General features: G+C 35.8%; 1 protein-coding gene across 1 annotated transcript in view; it reads left to right on the top strand.

The window, feature by feature from the left end:
* The window catches only part of mmm (missing minor mitochondria), a 375927-nt gene that overhangs the window by 97575 nt on the left and 258893 nt on the right, over nucleotides 1-19459 (top strand). Inside the window, exon 6 of the mRNA XM_090411202.1 lies at nucleotides 6355-6428. Coding sequence (XP_090267328.1) covers nucleotides 6355-6428 — 74 coding nt within the window. The remainder of the gene's footprint in view (nucleotides 1-6354; nucleotides 6429-19459) is intronic.

Below are 19459 nucleotides of genomic sequence, written 5' to 3'. Positions count from 1 at the left end.
CTTGCCTTACAGTTGATTAATGCATCTGCAAACAATTTTTGAGTCATCCATGGCTTCTTATATCTCCACTAATGGAAGAGTATGCTTCCTAATGTTTTTTAAGTCTCGTGGATTCTCACCATGCCATATCACAAATAGTTTCAGTTTATATCCAGCCACATTACCCCTTAAGAGCTTTGAAACCAGGCATAGATTTTAGCTTTTTCTGGATAAATATCCGTTCAGGCATGTTTTTCCAAAACAAGGAGGTCTCATCCATAGTAAATATTTGGTGTGGCAAATAATTTTCCTCCATAATAATTTTATCCAATTTCTCCACAAACTCCTTGGCAGCTTTCTCATCAGCACTGGCAGATTTACCACACATTTTCACATTATGCAGTGCAAAACGCTGCTCGAATTGCATGAACCAATCGGAAGAAGCATTGAATTCGTAGTCGTAATTGGATCCTACTTTTTCCTTCAACATGTTGAAGAGGCTTAGCGGTTATGGTCATTGTGCTAAGAGGTATGTGCTTTTGGTTCAGGTCCTCTATGCATGATAGAAATAGCTTTTCCAATCAACGATAGGACCTTGTCGTTGCTTCGTCACTATCATTGAACTTGCAACTTCGTTTCAAGATCAATTGCTCGCCTCTCTTCTGTGATTCTTCACTAGGTTTTTTAAGTAGGCATGTAGGGGCCATGTTGCACAAAATATCATGAAATACTTAGTGATAAACACACAAATAACCTATTTCTTAAACATATAATCAATAGAAGAACAGCTGAAGCGATGTTAAACTGTGAATGAATCTATGTTGTGTATTTTGTTTTTTTTTTCATTCACATTTAACATTGTTTGTTATATATTAATCATCACTTGTATAAAAGTTACTTATTAATCCTTATTTAAGAATTACTATTTAAGTATTTATTCTGAATTTAATCAGCTATTAATTAATTAAACAATAATATGTGTATAATTTATTGTAACTTATATATATATATATTGTAATGTGAATATTATTATGGTTATCTGTATACGAAATGAAAGAGTTAAGTAGCTCTAATATTCTATTTATTGTGTTTTTATTAACTCAATGTAGTGGTATAGCCTTATGTAACATTAATGAAAATGTTTACGTTTATTTGTTGTCATGGAAACGCATGAAGTAAGCGAGTGCGAGTGGAACAGAGCGTGAGCTAGGAGAAGGATAATAAAAAAAAAATATAGAGGTAACAGAGTTGGAACGGAAATTTTGAAGTGAAAGGAAGCAAGGGTATAAACTAGAGAAGTGGAAGTAAATGAACAGTTCTCAAGGGCAGAAGTTAAAAGGAATAATATTTATAAGCAAGCAAAGACGAAGTGAATCTTATAGTTAGCTGAAGGTGAAGTCAGCAGTAATAATAAAGGGAATTTAATGCTGCAATCGGATAATATAAAGAAACTGGACATTCAGTGAAGAATTCTGATTAAATCCAGTTAGTCTAGAATTGCAACTTAATTCTAAATCGCCCTAAAGAGAACTGCACAGTGTTTAATTGTTTAATGAGTGGCAACAAGGATAATTAAAGTACCCTACAGTTGATATCTAGAGTTGTGAAGAGTGATTAATAGTGTTTTAGTTATAACTGTGGAGAAGTCTTACAAATGTGTTCTTAAGTGTAATAAATATATTTTGAAAGTTATTCACAACGTAATTGATGTACCAGGAACTGTTTCTGGTAAGGACTGTCATATTGATTTATTTTAATGCATGAAGAATTGAATGTTAGTTATGCTACGTTTAACCTAACTTTAACTGTGGAAATTCTTTGAGATTGAGAACTGAAAATAAAAGTTGTTTGAGAGATATTCACAGCAATTAGTGCCTGCGGTGTTCTTTAAGCGTATAGCATAGCTGAGAATTGTGTGGAAACCATTTAGATAGGAAGTTCTATTATATTTAATTAAGTGTAGGAACTTTGTGACTCAGAAACTGAGAAAGTGTATGTGAAGGTTTGAAAGATTCAACTAATGTGATTGACTTGACCTAATGTTTAACTTGATCCTATTGTTTGAAATTAGAAGTAGAATTTATGTATGTATTATATAGCTTATATTAAATGTTTTATTTTGTTAATTTAATTATTGTGTTTGCCTGAATTCCTTTTTATTGCACCGTTCATAAAAATTCGAATCTTGCGGGAATCCCAAGTGGAAAACAAATACTTCGGCCAGAATGAATGAGGAGACTGCTAACTATAATAGAAATTTCTCTATTTTGGATTGGTAACCAATTCAAAATTAGTTGTTCTTTTTTTATGAAAGTGACCTATAACAAGATGGCAGATTCGAACATTGGAAAAGAGAACGTCACGACAGTGACAACTATCGAGGGAGTTTGCCGCTGAATGTGCTGTTTCCACTGCATTGTTGCTAAATGAAAACCTTTTTACTTTATGCTCGCTTGTGTCTTGTTCGAAAATATAGTTAAAATGTTATTTATTCTGTTATGGGAACCCGGACTTAAGTCGAGGAATGACTGTAGTTGGGGGGGGGGGGATTATAAAGAGTAAAGCAGAAGTTCTTGCCTTACTAAGTTTTGAAATTTGATATGCAGTGATAGATGCAGAATAAGTAATGCATTTATTTATTTTTTGTCTTCTGCTAATGAAATGCTTCTTTACCTATGGTACATTCAAACCATAGGTGGGCTAATGAGTGAAGAAGAAGATGAGATGAGAGAGATCTGGGAGTTGTTTTAAACATGGACCTGAAGTTTATGGATTACATTGCAGAAGTTGTGAAAACATCATAACATATTATGGCAGTAATGAGGGGGATCTTGATATATAGACAAAAAGAAGTTATGATGCCATTGCATATGGCTTTGATCAGGCACCACATATGATCTACTCTGTGCAGATTTGAGTGCCTGGTTTTCTAGGTGATGAGAATATCTTGGACTGAATCCATAGATGGACTAAGGTGATGTCTATCAAATGTCATCATTATCATCAAATTCCTGCATTTATCCTCAAGGGGTACAGGACACGATAGTACTACATGAAAAATTTACATAATTACTAATTTCCAATCTACAATTTTCCTCCAAATCAGTCTGTTACTTGTCAAGACTCCAACATTATCAGATCTTATATTTCTATCGTCTAAGGTACTTTGTACCGTATCAATCCACCTATATCTTGGTCTTCCTCTGGGTTGCTTGCCTGCCAACTTGGCAGAGAACACTTGTTTTGCTAATCTTTCCTTGCCCATTCTGTTTAAGTGACCATACCACCTGAGATTAGCTCTGCTAATGCATTCCTGGATGCTGACAATGTCAAGTTCTTTCCTAATATCCTTGTTTTTAATATGATATTGGAATTGATGCCATCTGTTCATGCCTATAATCTTTATGAGGACTCTCATATTTGCGGTCTTTAGTCTTTGGTCAAGTGTTTTACTTCTGACCCAGCTCTCAGATCCATAAGTTAAAACTGGTTTGAACACTGCCTTGTATACAACTAATTTAGTGTTTTGACTAATTTCTCTCTTATTCTATATAAATTTATTCAGTTGACTTCCTACCGTACCAGCTTTGTTGATTCTGTTGTCTATTTCCATCTTTAATTTACCATCTTCACGAAAAATCTTGCCTAAGCAGCTGAAATGTTTCACTTGTTCCACAGGTTCCCCGTTGACAATGCAGTTAACATTTTCCATAATTTTGCCTATTTTCATTGTCTTTGTCTTTTTATTGCTGACCTTCATACCATATCTATTATAACAGTTATTCAATTTAGTCAGGGAATCTTGCAGACTTGTAGAGAATTTATTTAGAGGTATAACATTGTCTGCGTAAAGCAAAGAGCTAACATTAACATCTCCAATTTTGATATCATGTTTAATGCCACTTTCCTTCATAATGTAATCCATATAGATAATGAATAACAGAGGGGATAATGTACATCCTTGTCTTACACCAGATTTAACATTAAACCATCTCCCTGTACTTCCTTCAATGCTAACTGCTGACTTACAACTCAAATAAAGACTAAAAGTATTGCTTAGTCTTTATTTGCAATACTCAGATTAGTAATACTTCATATTGCTAATTTTTCATATGAAGAATTCTTCATATTGCTAATTCTAATATGAAGTATTATTAAGACTTCATATTAGTAATACTTCATATTGCTTAGTCTTTATTTGCAATACTCAAATTATATCAAGCAAAAACTCAAATAAGTATTGCTTGATATAATGCCCCATTAACACCATATAACTATAGCGTATTGAATACCTTCTCTCCTTGTCATGTGCCTTTTCCAGATCGACAAAACTTAAATACAGATCTTTGTTATATTCCCATGATTTCTCCACTATTTGTCATAAAGTGAAGATCTGATCCAGACAGCCTCTATTTGGCCTGAATCCAGCTTATTCTTCACCAAGCTTTTCTTCAACAATTCCTCTCAACCTTTTCTCAATTATACTGGCATAAATTTTACCACACTCAGTAGGGAAATACCTCTGTAATTCTCACATTCAGTTTTATTTCCCTTTTTATATATGGGTACTATGAGAGCTCTACTCCAATCATCAGGAATTTGCCCCTCTGTCCAGGCCTTCTGAACTATGCAGTGCAGCCACTGTAAGACTTTTATACCACCATACTTCAGCATTTCTGGTCGAATATCATCTACTCCTGCTGCCTTTCTACATTTCAAGCCTTTGATGGCTTTTTCTACTTCAAGTATGGATATGTATTCCTGACTGTATGCCTGTTGAGTGTTTTTTACCGTGCTATTACTGCTTGTTTCATTTAGCAATTTTTCAAAGTAATTACTCTATACTTCAAGGATATCTTTTTCTTCCATTTTCATGTCACCTTTATTATCTCTAACTGCTTTTACAGCAATCTTTCCTCCATTTCTGAGCTTCTTCAACAACCTCCAGAATATCTTGCCACCTTCTTGATATTTATTTTCTATATTCTTGTCAAAGTCCTCCAATGACTTTTGTTTAGCTAGTTTTACACAGTGTTTAGCTTTCTTACATTTGTCTCTGTATTCTCTAAGAGCACAAGCTGACTTATTTGCCAGGAACTTTTGTTATGCTTTCTTCTTTTCCTTCACTGCCTCTTTAACTTGCTGTGTCCATCATGGAGTTCTGATTTTTCTATCCCTGCAGACAACCCCACCACATGCCTCTCTGGCTGAATCAATCAGGGTTTTCTTCAAGGTTTGGGTTCTGTTCTCAAACTCTTTCATTTTTTTTTTTCAATAATCTTTGTGTATTTTAGTCTACAGTTCACATCTGAGAGCTGCTCACTTTTATTTGCTTTAAAACTTTCTTACATGTTATTCTTTTCAATATGAAATTCAATTTTATCCTGCTCAAGACTAAATAGTGATCACTTCCAATTTCAAATCCTCTGTACACTCTGGTGTCCTGTGCCAGGGAGAAAACATCACTATCAACAATAACATAGTCAATGAGACTTTTTTAATTCCTTGCCTCTTCTCTCCATGTGAATTTGTGCACATTTTTATGTTGGAACATGGTGTTAGTAATAACCAGTCCATGTCCTGAGCAGAAATCCAACAGGTGTTGGCCATTATTATTAGCTTTGTTCTTTTCTCCAAATTTTCCCCAAATATTTTTGTATGTCTGACAATCAATTCCTACTCTGATATTTAGAACTCCAACGACCAACTTTTCCTTTTTCATTGTGTCAGTTGCTTTCTCTAAAGCCTCAAAAAATTCCTCCACTTCTACCTTAGTAGAATTTTTTGTTGGACTATAGGCACAAATAAGTCTCATTGTCCAGTTCCCCATTCTTATATTTGCCCACATCACTCTACTTGAGACTGCCTGCCATTTAAGAAGATTAGCCTCATATTTAGTGTTAAATACTATGGCTACTCCTTCGTTTCCTTGATGTCTATCAAATATTTACTTATGAAAATTGATTAAGGGAATTCCATCTAAAGAGCTTCATGAATTGGATGGGGTGGGGGATATGATTGAAATATATAAGTTGGTAAAAGGTTGTTATCAGTTAAATGTGGAGGAATGGAAAGAAACAGGAATAGAACAAGAGGCCATATTTGGAATCTGTGGTAGGGTGTGAGTATGGGAATAAAGAATAGGTTATTTGTATGGAGAGTAGTTGATGAGTGGAGTGCATTGTTTGTCTGAGAGTGTAATGTAATGAGTATGGTGAATGAGTTTCAGGCATTGTTCTTTTTAGTTTTTTTTTATTTTTTTTTATTTTTGTGACAATGATGATTTCCCATAGTGGGCTTTTTGACTCCATGGAGTTGAATAATAATAATAATTTTGTAACATGATTCCACATTTTATATTTAATTCTATTTTAGGTTTTGCGTAATGGTGAAACAGTTCAAGGAAATTCTCCTATTTCTTTTCAGTTAGTGACATGCAGTATAGATGGGTGAGTTGCAAAAAATATCAGCTTTTGTAAATAGCATTTCTATTTTTAAGATTCCTATACAGATAAGCATTTTGTAAAATTGGCTATCATTATGATTGTTATTTTAATCCCCCCTCCCAAACACAAACACATACATGAAGTGGAAAGACTCATCATGAGAGCCTCTTATAAACTAGCACTATACTGTTATTAAACTGAATCATTATACATGGGGACTAATCAAAATAAGGCGGTTGGAAAAACAAAGACACACAGGGGATGAAAAATAAAAGAGATAGAGAAGTCAGAAAAGCTATCAACAGGACAAGGAAAATTTCTATACTAATAAATATGAAGAGATAGAATTCCAATTGAGGAGGCACAGTTATAAAAGGATGTTTTATTTAGTTCATGCACGTTCAATTTAGGCTTAAAGCACAAGTTTCAGCCTAAATTGAATGTCATCAAAGACAGGAATGGAGCATTACTAACAGAAGAGTTGGAAATCAAAAACACATGGAAAGAATACCATTAAGAACTGTACAGCAGAGTGGATAAAGAAAATGTGGAGACTTTGACGGAAAGTTTTGATTTGGAACCTCCTCCACTTAGGCATGAAGGTGAAGGTGCAGTTAAGCAGCTTAACAGCAATAAGGCCCCAGGTGCAGATGAAATCCCAGCAGAGTCAATTAAAGCCACAGGGGATGGAGGGATTAAAATGTTTCATAGATTGATTACAAGGATATGGGAGACAGGATCATTGCCAAGAGACTGAATGAAGTTGGGTTTCATTCCACTACATAAGAAAGGTGATATGAAGGCATGCAAGAACTATAGAACTATTAGTTTAAAATTAAAGTTGAGGCAGACATGCCTAAGGAACAAGCAGGTTTTAGGAAAGGTAAGGGCACCAGAGATCAGATCCTTTACCTTAGACAGATCATAGAAAAATATAAAGAATTCAGACTCCCTCTGGTAATATGTTTCTTAGACTACTCTAAAGTTTTTGACTGTGTTGAACATGTGAAACTGTGGGAAGTAATGAAAAGAATGGGCTTTCCTCAACACATTATAAGGTTGATAGCCAACTTGTACAAGAAGCCACGGTAAGAACAGGCGTTGGATTGACTGACTGGCTTCAAGTTGGAAAAGGAGTTAGGTAAGGATGTTTACTTTCTCCTCACTTGTTTAGTATATATGCGGAGGACATCATGCATAAAGCATTGGATGAGCTCAAGACAGGAATTAGGATAGGAGGTAGATTGATCAGTAATCTGAGGTATGCTGATGATACAGTACTCCTTTGTAATGACATGGAAGAACCAGGACTAATTCTTGACAAAGTTAACAAGATCATAATAATAATAAATTTAGTTGAATCCTTTATCAAAGTATAAGTAAACAAAGTTTGTGCCTTAAGTATCTTCAGGACTGAGGCAACTCATGGTAAAGGTGGACCAAGCTCTCATCACTTGTTTTAGTATCTCTCATTATTATTATTATTTATATTTATATATAATTTATATATATATATATATATATATATTTATATTATATATTTTATAAATATATAAATAATATTTTATTATATATTAAATTTATATATTTATATATATATATAATTTATATAATTATATTTATCCTCAGATAAGCTTACATATAAGCTTCGAGGATAAAATCAGAGAAATTAGTTCTCATCCGAGATGTATCACATGTAACCAAATGCATGTAAAGTACGTATCACATGTAAACCAATGTATGTAATGTAAGTATTATATGTAAACAAATCTAAATAATGTATCATATGTAATTAAATGCATGTAATGTATGTAATAACTGTAACAAAAGTATGCAATATAGAGTGATTATATCCATTGATATTGTATATATAGAGTGTAAAATTGCAAAGAAACATCTGTAATAATCACGATTATGAATGTTATAATAATATACGTTGTAAACAGTTATTATTATTATTATTTAAAAAAACTTAATGTACGAGAAAGTATTTGTTATGCATAAATGTATGTAATTTATCTTAGAAATAATAAAATGCTAAAAAAAAAAAAAAATAATAAAAAATTGACACCTCTAGGGAATCCATGGACTCATTGAGAGAGGGAACCTGCTCTACAGCTCTGACTCCACCAACTACACCAACGCCATCTACCGCTGACCACCACTACTGCTGGTATTTCCACAGAAATCACAAACATCCATGCCCATGGCGGGATTTGAACCCACAGTCTTTTGGGTGGAGAGCGAATACGCTAACCACTCTGCCAGCCAGGCCTTTGCCAACCTGCCTGGCAGAATAATGCAAAGCACATTCCTTGTGGATATGTATAATGCTATGCATTAAGGGAAGGGCCACTACCCAGACCAGTTTCAACCTTTATTGAGGTGTAAAAGTAAAGGGTCGCTCATCATAGGCCTAGTAGTTAGTATAGGGTTGCAAGAGAGCCCAATAGTATTAGGAGAAAAAAAAGACAGATAGATAGCATGAGAGAAAGAGTAAAGGCCTCATCTCTTTTATATCTTCATATAGCCAAAGGCTATCAATTTTCCTTTTTCACCAATCTCATATACATGAACAACCAAAAAACCAAAACCAATTAAAACTAAAGCGCAGGAATGACTGATACCCAGGTGTTTAGGATTCTCTGCCTGGGATTGCTCTCCAGTCATCCCTGCAATTGACTATAAGGCAACATTGAATTAAGAGGACGGAACTATTTAAAAAACTTCTCATAGCAAGAATAGACAGAATTTTATCTCCCCCTGGTGAATATTGTATAATGTGGGTGGTCTACACCATCTAGTGATAAATTTGATATCTCCTAGAATGCTTCTTTCTAAATACAAAAAACATCTGACTGAACAATAAAATTTCCACAATACAATATTATAAAGCATTTGGATGTCATATTGCTGGTTTTCAAATCCATGTTTTTTCTAACCTTCCATAAATGGTATTTTAATTCATTAATTATAAAAATCAAAATTTTCTTCCCATTGCTGACATGTGGTGGGTATTGTAAAAAATAACCTGTTCTGTTGTAAATAGTGGCATGTCCAACACATTACATAATCTGTTACAAATACGCAGAGCAAGAGGACAGCTGTAGAATGCATGTTCTACTGTTTCCAATTGGTAACAGATGTCATAGATTGGATCTCCGATGTTACCTCTATTTGATGGCATTGACTGGAAGGCGACCATATTCAATTCTCCAATCAAGATCCTTCCTGTTAGGGTACCCTTGGAACTTCATCAAGTTATGAAACAAAATATTGTTGTCAGTACCCAACTGTGGAACTTCACAGCAAAAGAGATTAAAGATTTCTTTATACCAAATTTTGCTTTTTTTTAATGGACTCAGAATGTCAATTCCGGAGTGTTTTAGCAGTCTTGGAGTTAAGCACAGAGTGTTGTAGTATTCAGGAACAATCTCAGCTTTTGGATCTTTATAATCATTAAATGATATCTCTTATGGATTTTTGAAGCTGCATTGCTTAAATAGCAGAATTTTAAGACAGGAAGACCAAATTCTACATGCTTCATTGATAGTTGAAGAAATTCCTTTTTAACTTCTTGGTATCGGCTAGACCAAAAAAATTGCACAGGTTTACTGTATAATTGCTATTCTTCAGCTTCTGTGATGTCTGTAATATTTATTATGTACAACTGAGCAGAAAAGATTATGGTTTTGAGTACTATGGCTTTATAAGAAATGGAGAGTGGCCCTATTTTCCAGTCTTCTAACATTTCCAAGTTCTTGTACTGGTAATATTGGGGAAGTGGAGAAGGGAATTCCAAGTATAATGAGGGGTTCTCTCTTTGGGGTTAGTCCAAAAGGAATGCCTCCAAGATCCCACTTTCCATTAATGCAGACAAGACAAAATTAAACTTTTAATTTTGTCTTGTCTGCATTAATAATTGATCTGCTGCTTTTGCTGAATTTTTCCAAAATACCCAAAAATATGTATATGGAATAATTATCCTTCAAAGTTCTGACTACATGATCGGCATATACTAATACCTTACTTTCATTTTTAGTTGAAGGAACTGTTATTCCTTGCACAGCATGTGTATTGTTGACTTGTTGTAAGAAGGTTCAAAAACCAATGCAAAGATTAGTGGACTGACAGATCAACCTTGCTTGACTCCTTTTTTTGAATTTTTACTGGGTCTGACAGGAACCCATTAACTAGGAGGTGGGTGGTTGAATTGGCATAGGCTCCTTTGATAACAGATAGCATTTTTGACCTACACCAATTTGCGAGGATGTGGAATAGAAAGGGATGCTGGATATTAGCAAATGCTTGAGTAAGGTCTACTGATAGCACTGCCATCAACTGCTTTTTGTGTTAACTAAGCGGATTAGATCACGTAGCAGAAATAAATTAAATTCTACTGCTCGACCTGGTATTGTAGTCACTATTAGATAAAGAAATAGGGCTCCAGCTGCTGATTAAGGTATAATATAATCTCTATTAGGTTTAGGAATGAGGACAGTATAGCTCACTACAAATTCACTTTGCATGTGTCCTGATGAGAGAAAGGAATTAAATTAACTAGAATGGGAAGAATAAAATCTCAGGCCTAAAAATAGAGTTCTATCCCTAGACCATCAGGGACTGGGGATTTTCTTGTCTGGCATTCTTTATTGGCTATGGTAACTTCAGATACTGTAATGGGGCTGTCAAGCCCATCTTGGATATGAACAGGAAAGTCATTATTATTATCATCATCATCAACACCTGACCTCCATGGAGTCAGAGACTCATTGTGGGAGGTACTCACTATTGCATACAATGCTTATCCAACCTCGTCTTAAACTGATTCAATGTGTCCACATTCACAACATGCTCAGGCAATGCATTCCACTCACCAACCACCCTCCATGCAAAGAACCTGCTTCTCATTCCTTTGCTCACACTCTCCTTATACATGTTCCAGCAATGTCCTCTTGTTCTACTTCCCTCTCCAATTCTATGAAAAATCTCTTCCATATCTACCTGATAACAACCCCTGACCAGCTTATATGTCTCAATGATATCCCCCCCCCTTCCTCCTATTCATGAGACTCTGCAACTTACATTCCCTCAATCTGTCCTCATACTCCACATTCCAAAGAACACTGACTACCTTTGTGAATCTTCTCTGTACCCTTTCCAACATATCCTCATCACCATGAAAACCCAGCAACCAAATCTGTGCACAATAATCCATATGAGGCCTGATTGAGGCCTTATACAATGGAATCATAACCTCTCTATTTCTGCATGTCAGGGTTCTCTGCATCATTGCCATTATTTGATGTGATGTCTTCACAACTTGTGCAATGTGGCCCCTGAATTTCAGGTCCTTATCCACCATCACACCTAGATCTCTCATCTCCTCTACCTCCGTTTAAAGTTTCCCCACCAAGTGTATTATACTTGGCATCCCATCGTTGCTTACCAAATCTCAAAACCTTACACTTTGCAACATTGAAATAATAGTTCCACTTACCTGCCCATTCATACAATCTATTCAAGTCCTCTTGAAAGGCAATAACATCTGCTTGACTCTGTGCTGCTCTTCCCAGTTTTGCATCATCTGCAAACAGCTGGATTAGTTAAATCCAACCCAATATCATTAACTAGTTAAACTGCTCTTCCTAGTTTTGCATCATCTGCAAACAGCTGGATTAGTTAAACCCAACCCAGTATCATTAACATACAAATTGAACAACAATGGCCTCAAAACTGACCCCTGTAGCACACCATTGGTGACCTTTCTCTTTCGAGATACTGCACCCCCATATACAACTTTCTGATACCTGTCTGACAGCCAGTCACTGATCCAACACAGAAGTCTGTTATCCAATCCCATCTCTTTCAATTTAATTAAGATCTTGTCATGTGGCAGTCTATCAAAAGCCTTTGCAAAATCCAAGTACACCACTGTATATGCATCTCCTCTGTCCAAGGTATTTGTCACCTCGTTATAGTACATAAGTAAGTTAGTGAAACATGATCTCCCCTTAACAAACCCATGCTGATAACTGGCTGCCACAGAGAATACTGCTGTTATCAAACCATTTCTGTATCCTACTTCTCACCAATCTCCCCAGGACCCTCACCACAACTCTAGATATACAGATCGGTCTATAATTTGAAGCTACAACCTTATCACCACCTTTATGCAGTGGAACAATTTTACCCTCCTTCCACTCCCTTGGAACCTGCGCTGTTGCAAAACTCTTGTTAAACAGGCATGCCAATGCTACTGCCAGCTCCCTGGAACATTCTCTTAAGATGTGTGGTGATATTTCATCAAATTCTGTCACCTTATTAACATCAAGGTTATTTATTTCCTCAAATAAATAACCTTGAATAGATAGCTTAATTGTGCTCACTTACAATTAAGCTATCCTCTCCTATGTCCTCTACACTTAAGTTCCTCATGATTCCACCCTGATCAAGATTAAACACACTTATAAATTGATTACTGAATACCTCAACAATGTATTTTGCAGCAGTTACCATTCTACCACTTTCATTCCTTAACTTTATCTTTCTATGATCATTCTTCCTTCTACTTGCCACATATCGAAAAAACTCTCTAGGGTTTTTCTTAGCCTGATTTGCCAATTTCTGCTCATACTCTACTTTTGTTTTCCTTACTAACTGCTCTTTATATTCTTCATGTGACTGATTACCATTATTCATCTTGTACTTCCTCCAAAGGACTTTCTTTTTCCAGATTTCATGCTTAAGCTCCACATTCATCCATTTTACACCAACCTCATTCAGCCTTTTGGCCTTTGGGATACATTCGTACATTAATGCTATTATGTATTTCTTTTTAAGTTCCATTACAGCATTTATTTCCTTACCGCTCAACTCCTCATTCCATGTTATAGCTCTAAGTTGTCTCCTAAGCTTGTCATGATCACCAGCCTAGTCATTAATGTTCCAAGAGTCATAATTTCCAACAGTACTATTGCCTTCAAACAGATTTTTGTAGTGTTTTTGAAAGGAGTCAAGGATGTCTTTTGTGGTGGACATGTCTTCTCCATCGACACAGATTTGAGTGATAGTCCTTTCTTTGCGAAATTTTGTAAATTGCCTATTGAAGAATGCAGCTGAAGAGCTAGGTGCTGTTGTATTCTTATCTTAAAATATCTTTCTTCTACTTGTCTCTGCCTTTCCAGTTCTATGTGTTAATCTTTCTAATGATGGTTGCTACATTCTATACCATTGCATTGGTTTGTTACAAACCAGCTTCTCTCTTTATACAGATCTTTCAACTTTTTCCTTTTGAGGAAAGCCTGTTCCTTTCCCCATTCCATCATATTCTGCTTTACTGCTTGTTTGAATTTTAACCACATATCCCAATTCCAGGTAACATTATTCCAATTCAAACAGAGGGTCTGGAATTTAGTTGTAAAGATGAATGGAAAATTTGGTGGAAGTCTCCATGGTCCAGAGACCTCTACTTTTTCCATGCAGTGGAACTTAAGTATAACGGGATTATGATCTGACATGTTGATGTCAAGATGTTTTATCTGAATTATCCTATTTATTATGGAAGAAGAGATATAAATGCAATCAATATGAGTACCAATAGCTTGATTCATGTATGTGTATGCCTGGAGATTAAGATTGCGAATCCTCCATATGTCTACTAGCTGAACATTGCCAAAACATGTTTTTAACTGTGCATATCCCACTTTTCCACTCCTGGGGTGTCCTCCTATTTTGTCTAATGTGGGGTTTTCAATACAGTTCCAGTCTCCAACTGTTATGATGTAGTGGGCAACATATAAAAATGGCTCCAATTCCTAGAAGAATTTTCATCTAACTGTTCCATTGGATGGAGCATAAACATTTATAAACCTTATTACACATCCAGAGTATTTCCAATCTGTTGTCAGGATTCTCCCTTCTGCATTCCGTTGGATATTACAGAATGACTCAAGGAGGTGGCAAGAATAAGAACTCCTACTCCAGTCCTGTTAAATCTTCCAAAGCTCCAATAAGAAAGAAGTGGATATCTTTATATCTGCAGAAGTATGTTTCTTGGAGAAACAAAAACCTGATGTTATGACATAGCATAAGTTTCCATATAGTTTCTTGTTTAATTTGCCTATGGAATCCTCATACATTTAATGAGGCAGAAAGGAGATGCTATGATTATTGAAGTGTCACCGGTAAGCCTTTAACTTCTAAATTTTGGATGAACCCGATGAGGTCTTCAATCTGTGAAGAAGCAATTGTGTAACCTGCTTCTTGTAAACTGTTTTGCAGTTTTTTACAGTTGCTTTCCATTACTTCACTTTCATGGCTATCATTTTTGATTTGGAAGCTAGTTATTATCTTTTCACGTAGATGATAACTGTACTGAGAAAACTTTGAATCAGTAAGCTTTATTATATTTTCTTTAATTGTATCTCTTGCTTTCTCTTTATTAGCATGAGTTGGTTCTTCATAATCCATAAACTCTTCTGAGCCTGAAGAGTTTTTCATTTGATGATCCACAGCCTTCTCCATCTTTACATTTTATTACTTCTTTTTCTTTTAGTTGTAGTTCTTTTTTTAATTTTTTTTGTTTATCTTCGTTTTTTTTTATTAATTCATCTTTCCTTTTTGATGATCTTGTCTGCATATTAAGTTCTTTCAGTTGTCTTACTTGCTTTTCTGTTTCTTCTCCAGTTTCTCCTTGTAGAACAGTTGAATACTTTTGCATTTCATTGTGTACCTGTTTATTTGTTATTTTAGGTTCATTTTTGGTCATTTCAATTGATGTTCCATCAGTATTTGACTGGAAAAGTTGCTCTTGCAGATCTGGAATTTTGGGGCTAATTTCTAACTTATTTGGTTTCGCACTTTTTGTGATTTTTCCAAGTGTAGTTTGCTTAAAAGTGCCATCTTTACTAGACTAAATTGGAAGATCTGGGAACTCTTCGTTATGCCTCTCTGATATATATATATGGTGTTCTAATTGGCTCTACAGTTCTCCCTAGAGCTCCCACTCTTTCCACGAAAGTTCTAAAAGGACAGATGTTAATGCGGTGTGGTGTTCAGAAGTTTCGCATTTCTGACAGGGTTTGAGGCACTGACTGGCAATATGTCCAATCTCCATGCAGTTCAAACATTTAGATTTGGGACAGTTACCACCTAAGTGATGGTATGAACCACAACGCAGGCATTAATGTTGTACTCTGGGATAGTTTACCATAACTCGGGTTGTACCGATGTCGACAAAATTTGGTACAGGCGTCTTTGTATTCATTGTAAAGGTGACATCACCAGAAAACCAATTTGGATCTACACTTGACAAACCCTTTCGTATATTACTAATCTTACCCCATTTCGAAAATGTCTGTATAAGAATTTCATTACTATTCGCTATATATTCCATCGGAAATCTTTCAATTTTTTACTGTTTTTATCTGGCTCTCGACCATTACGGGAATAATTTTGCTGCCTTCGAAAGTAAAACTCTGTAATAGTTTGTCCCTTGTTTCCACATCTTTAACTACAATTAAATATTTCCCTCTACCGTAAGGGGTGAAAGAATAAATCTAGTTTGCACCGGCTATCTCTTTTAAAACCTTAGTTACCTGTCTCGTTTCGTCACATCTGGGAATTTCAGTTCCTAGATTTTGCACCCTTGGAGGAATTGGTACCATTATCTCAAGTGGGAAAAAGACTATAACCTCTGCATTTAATTGGAAGAAAAAAAAAAACTTTCAGTCATAAGACTGAGAATAAAATAATCCTGTGATACAGACATAATTCTACACCACCAGCAAATGTTTGTTTGAGCTACTATAAATGATGACTGTGACACCACTAAAAGTAATCCCATAATGCAGATACTAGCTTTACTACCAGCAACTCTAATATTTATTAAAAGAAACCAATTCTAGTGGAGATAAAACCACCATTAAAATAAATTAAGTGAAAAACAAACAAAAGAAAACCAAAGTAGTTATCTTGCCAAAAATTGAGATCTCATCAGTGGGAGCCAGACCCAGAGGTGGTGATACTAAGGTGGAAGTAATGGAGAAATCATATTTACCTATACAAGTTGCCAAAAGGAATCTCACCTTATTATTAAATTACTCTGGATTAGAGAGAAAGATGTTCGAAATTTTTTTCCACTTGGTTAGACTATAATAAATTTAGTTTAATCCTTTATCCAAGTGTAAGCAGACAAAGTTTGCACTTAAGTATCTTCAAGACTGAGGCATAACTCGTGGTAAAGGTGGACCAAGCTCTCATCACTTGTCTTAGTATCTCCCATAATGCTATGCATTAGGGGAAGGGCCACTACCCTGACCGGTTTCAACCTTTATTGAGGTCTCATCAATGGGAGCCATTGATGTGACCAATGGGATCAATGTTGACATCAATTGGATCAATTGCTCCCATTGATCCAAGGGTAAGCAAACTTTGTCTGCTTACACTTGGATAAAGGATTAAACTAAATTTATTATAGTCTAACCAAGTGGAAAAAATTTCCAACATCTTCCTCTCTAATCCAGAGTAATATAATAATAAGGTGAGACACCTTTTGGCAACTCATATAGGTAATATGACTTCTCCATTACTTCCACCTTAGTATCACCACCTCTGAGTCTAGCTCCCACTGACGAGACCTCAATAAAGGTCGAAACCGGTCTGGGTAGTGGCCCTTTCCTTAATGCATAGCATTATACATGTCTTCAAGGAGATGTGTTTTGCATTATGGGAGATACTAAGACAAGTATCTCCCATATGATAAAGGTGGACCAAATGAGAGCTTGGTTCACCTTTACCACGAGTTGCCTCGGTCCTGAAGATACTTAAGGTGCAAACTTTGTTCGCTTACACTTGGATAAAGGAGTAAACTAAATTTATTATAGTCTAACCAAAGGAAAAAACTTCCAACATTTAACAAGATCAGTAATAACAGGTCTTCAACTCAATCCTAGCAAGACAAAGATTATGGTTCTCAAAGGAAATACAAACAGGGAAGCTCTTGAGAAACAAGTGTACCTTAATGGAGAAAGAATTAAGGAAGTCAGTAAGTTTGACTACCTGGGATCCATTATTAATGTGAAGAACTGCTGTTCAGAAGACTTCAGAAGAAGGTTAAGAATGGCTAAAACAACATTCAGAGACCTGTCTAAAATCTGGAAGGATCGATCCATCACCGTGGGAACAAAGTTGAGGATTTTGGATGCAGTTGTTTTTCCAACAGTGACTTATGGATGTAAGACGTGGAACCTAAAGAAGTCATAAGAAACAAATATCTGCTTTTGAGATGTGATGTTACAGAAGGCTGTTGAGGATATCATATACTGAAAGGCATACAAATCAATGGGTGTTAGAAAAGATCAGTAGAACTTTAAGGCTCCTTAAGGATATTGACAAAAGATAGTTAAAATATTTTGGACACATAGAAAGGATGGAAGGAGGACTTCTCAGAACAGTAATAGAAGGTAAAGTTTTTGGGAAAAAAAAAAGGAAGGGGTAGACCATCAATGAGATGGGTGGTGTGTGTGGAGTGACTGATCTTTGAAGAGTTGAGGCCTCCAAAAATGCAAACAACAGGACTACATAGTGAGGCCTGGTGTGGCACATCACCGAGCATTGGAGTGACCATACAGCATCTGTAGATGCCCAGTGAATTAGATAGATACATAGCCATGGTGGACAGCTTTCTTGCTTGAGCCTTGTTCTGTTCATGAGTTTGCTGGTCACCTTTCTCTTCATATATAAACTCCACAGCATTTTCTTCTTCTCTAGTTTGTGCTTAATGATATTATTATTATTATGTGACACCTCCAGGGAGTCCAAAGACTCATCGAGGGAGAGTGTGCCAACAGCATCAAATGATGCTGTTGGCACACTCTCCCTCGATGTTCTCCTTCCAACTACTAACCGCACTCAAACTTACTTTACTTTTTTCATGAGCCATTAGTAGCAGAGGCTCTACCAATCGACCAACCATTGTTTCATTCATCTAACTCCTACCTGATTAACCCTCCTTACCCTAGGTATACAATTTAATACTGCTTCCTCTAAATTACCCTTACTATATCCCATGGTAAGGGTAATTTAGAGGAAGTAAGAGGGTAATTTAATATATCACCATAAGGTGATATAGTAATTACCATTACTATATCACCTTACTACATACTAACATCCTTACCCTACAGTGTTTTATGCCATGGTACAATTTAAGCTTTTTCCTAAGCCTGTCATAAGCACTTGCCTTGTAATTCCAGAAATACCCTTTCTTGATGGAATAGTCTTTATGTTGTACAATCGCCCAAGTCAAGACTGCATGATCACTTTCACCAATTGTAGGCAATGTTATCAGCTTGGTTATGGATAGCTCTTCTGATCCTTTGACCAGGTCCAATTCTCGTCCACCCCTAGTCCCCTCTATCACATGCTGCCTTAAGTAATTATCCCTCAGCAGGTGTATAAATTCTGTTTCCTTTCTGCCATGTGATCTTTCTTCCTTCCAGTCAATATCTCCATAGTTGAAGTCTCCTATAATAATCATTCGACCTGTACTCATTGTTCTAATTTGGCGATGCATGTCTTCAAGATCATCTGTGGAACTCCCTGGCCTATAGCAACAACCAACTGTATATTTTGTCTTACTGGCCTTAATCTCACAGCAGATTGCTTCAAATGAACAGACACCCTCCCACCTGTCTCCCTCTTATTCTTTTTGGTTGCAATTCATCCGCTATCATCAGCAGTACTTCTCTCCACATTCTATCTTCTCTATCTTCCCTGAAAATACTAAGCCCTTCACATTCAATCCCTATAACTACATCATCTGTTGTTAGCCAAGTCTCACCAATACCTAATTTTGGAAAGGTTGCACTAACTAATGCCAAAAATTCCTCCCTCTTGTTCCTGGTACTTCTGGCATTAGTATATATATAATATATACTAATAACTAATACTACTACTAACAATACTTCTAGGATTAGTATATATATAGATATATATAATAATAATAACAATAATAATAATAATAAGCTTACCTG

Source organism: Typopeltis vanoorti, chromosome 21 (assembly GCF_054136105.1).
Source record: "Typopeltis vanoorti isolate ZY-2024b chromosome 21, IOZ_Tvanoo_1.0, whole genome shotgun sequence".
NCBI lineage: Eukaryota > Metazoa > Arthropoda > Arachnida > Uropygi > Thelyphonidae > Typopeltis > Typopeltis vanoorti.
This window is presented reverse-complemented; position numbering and strand designations above follow the sequence as displayed.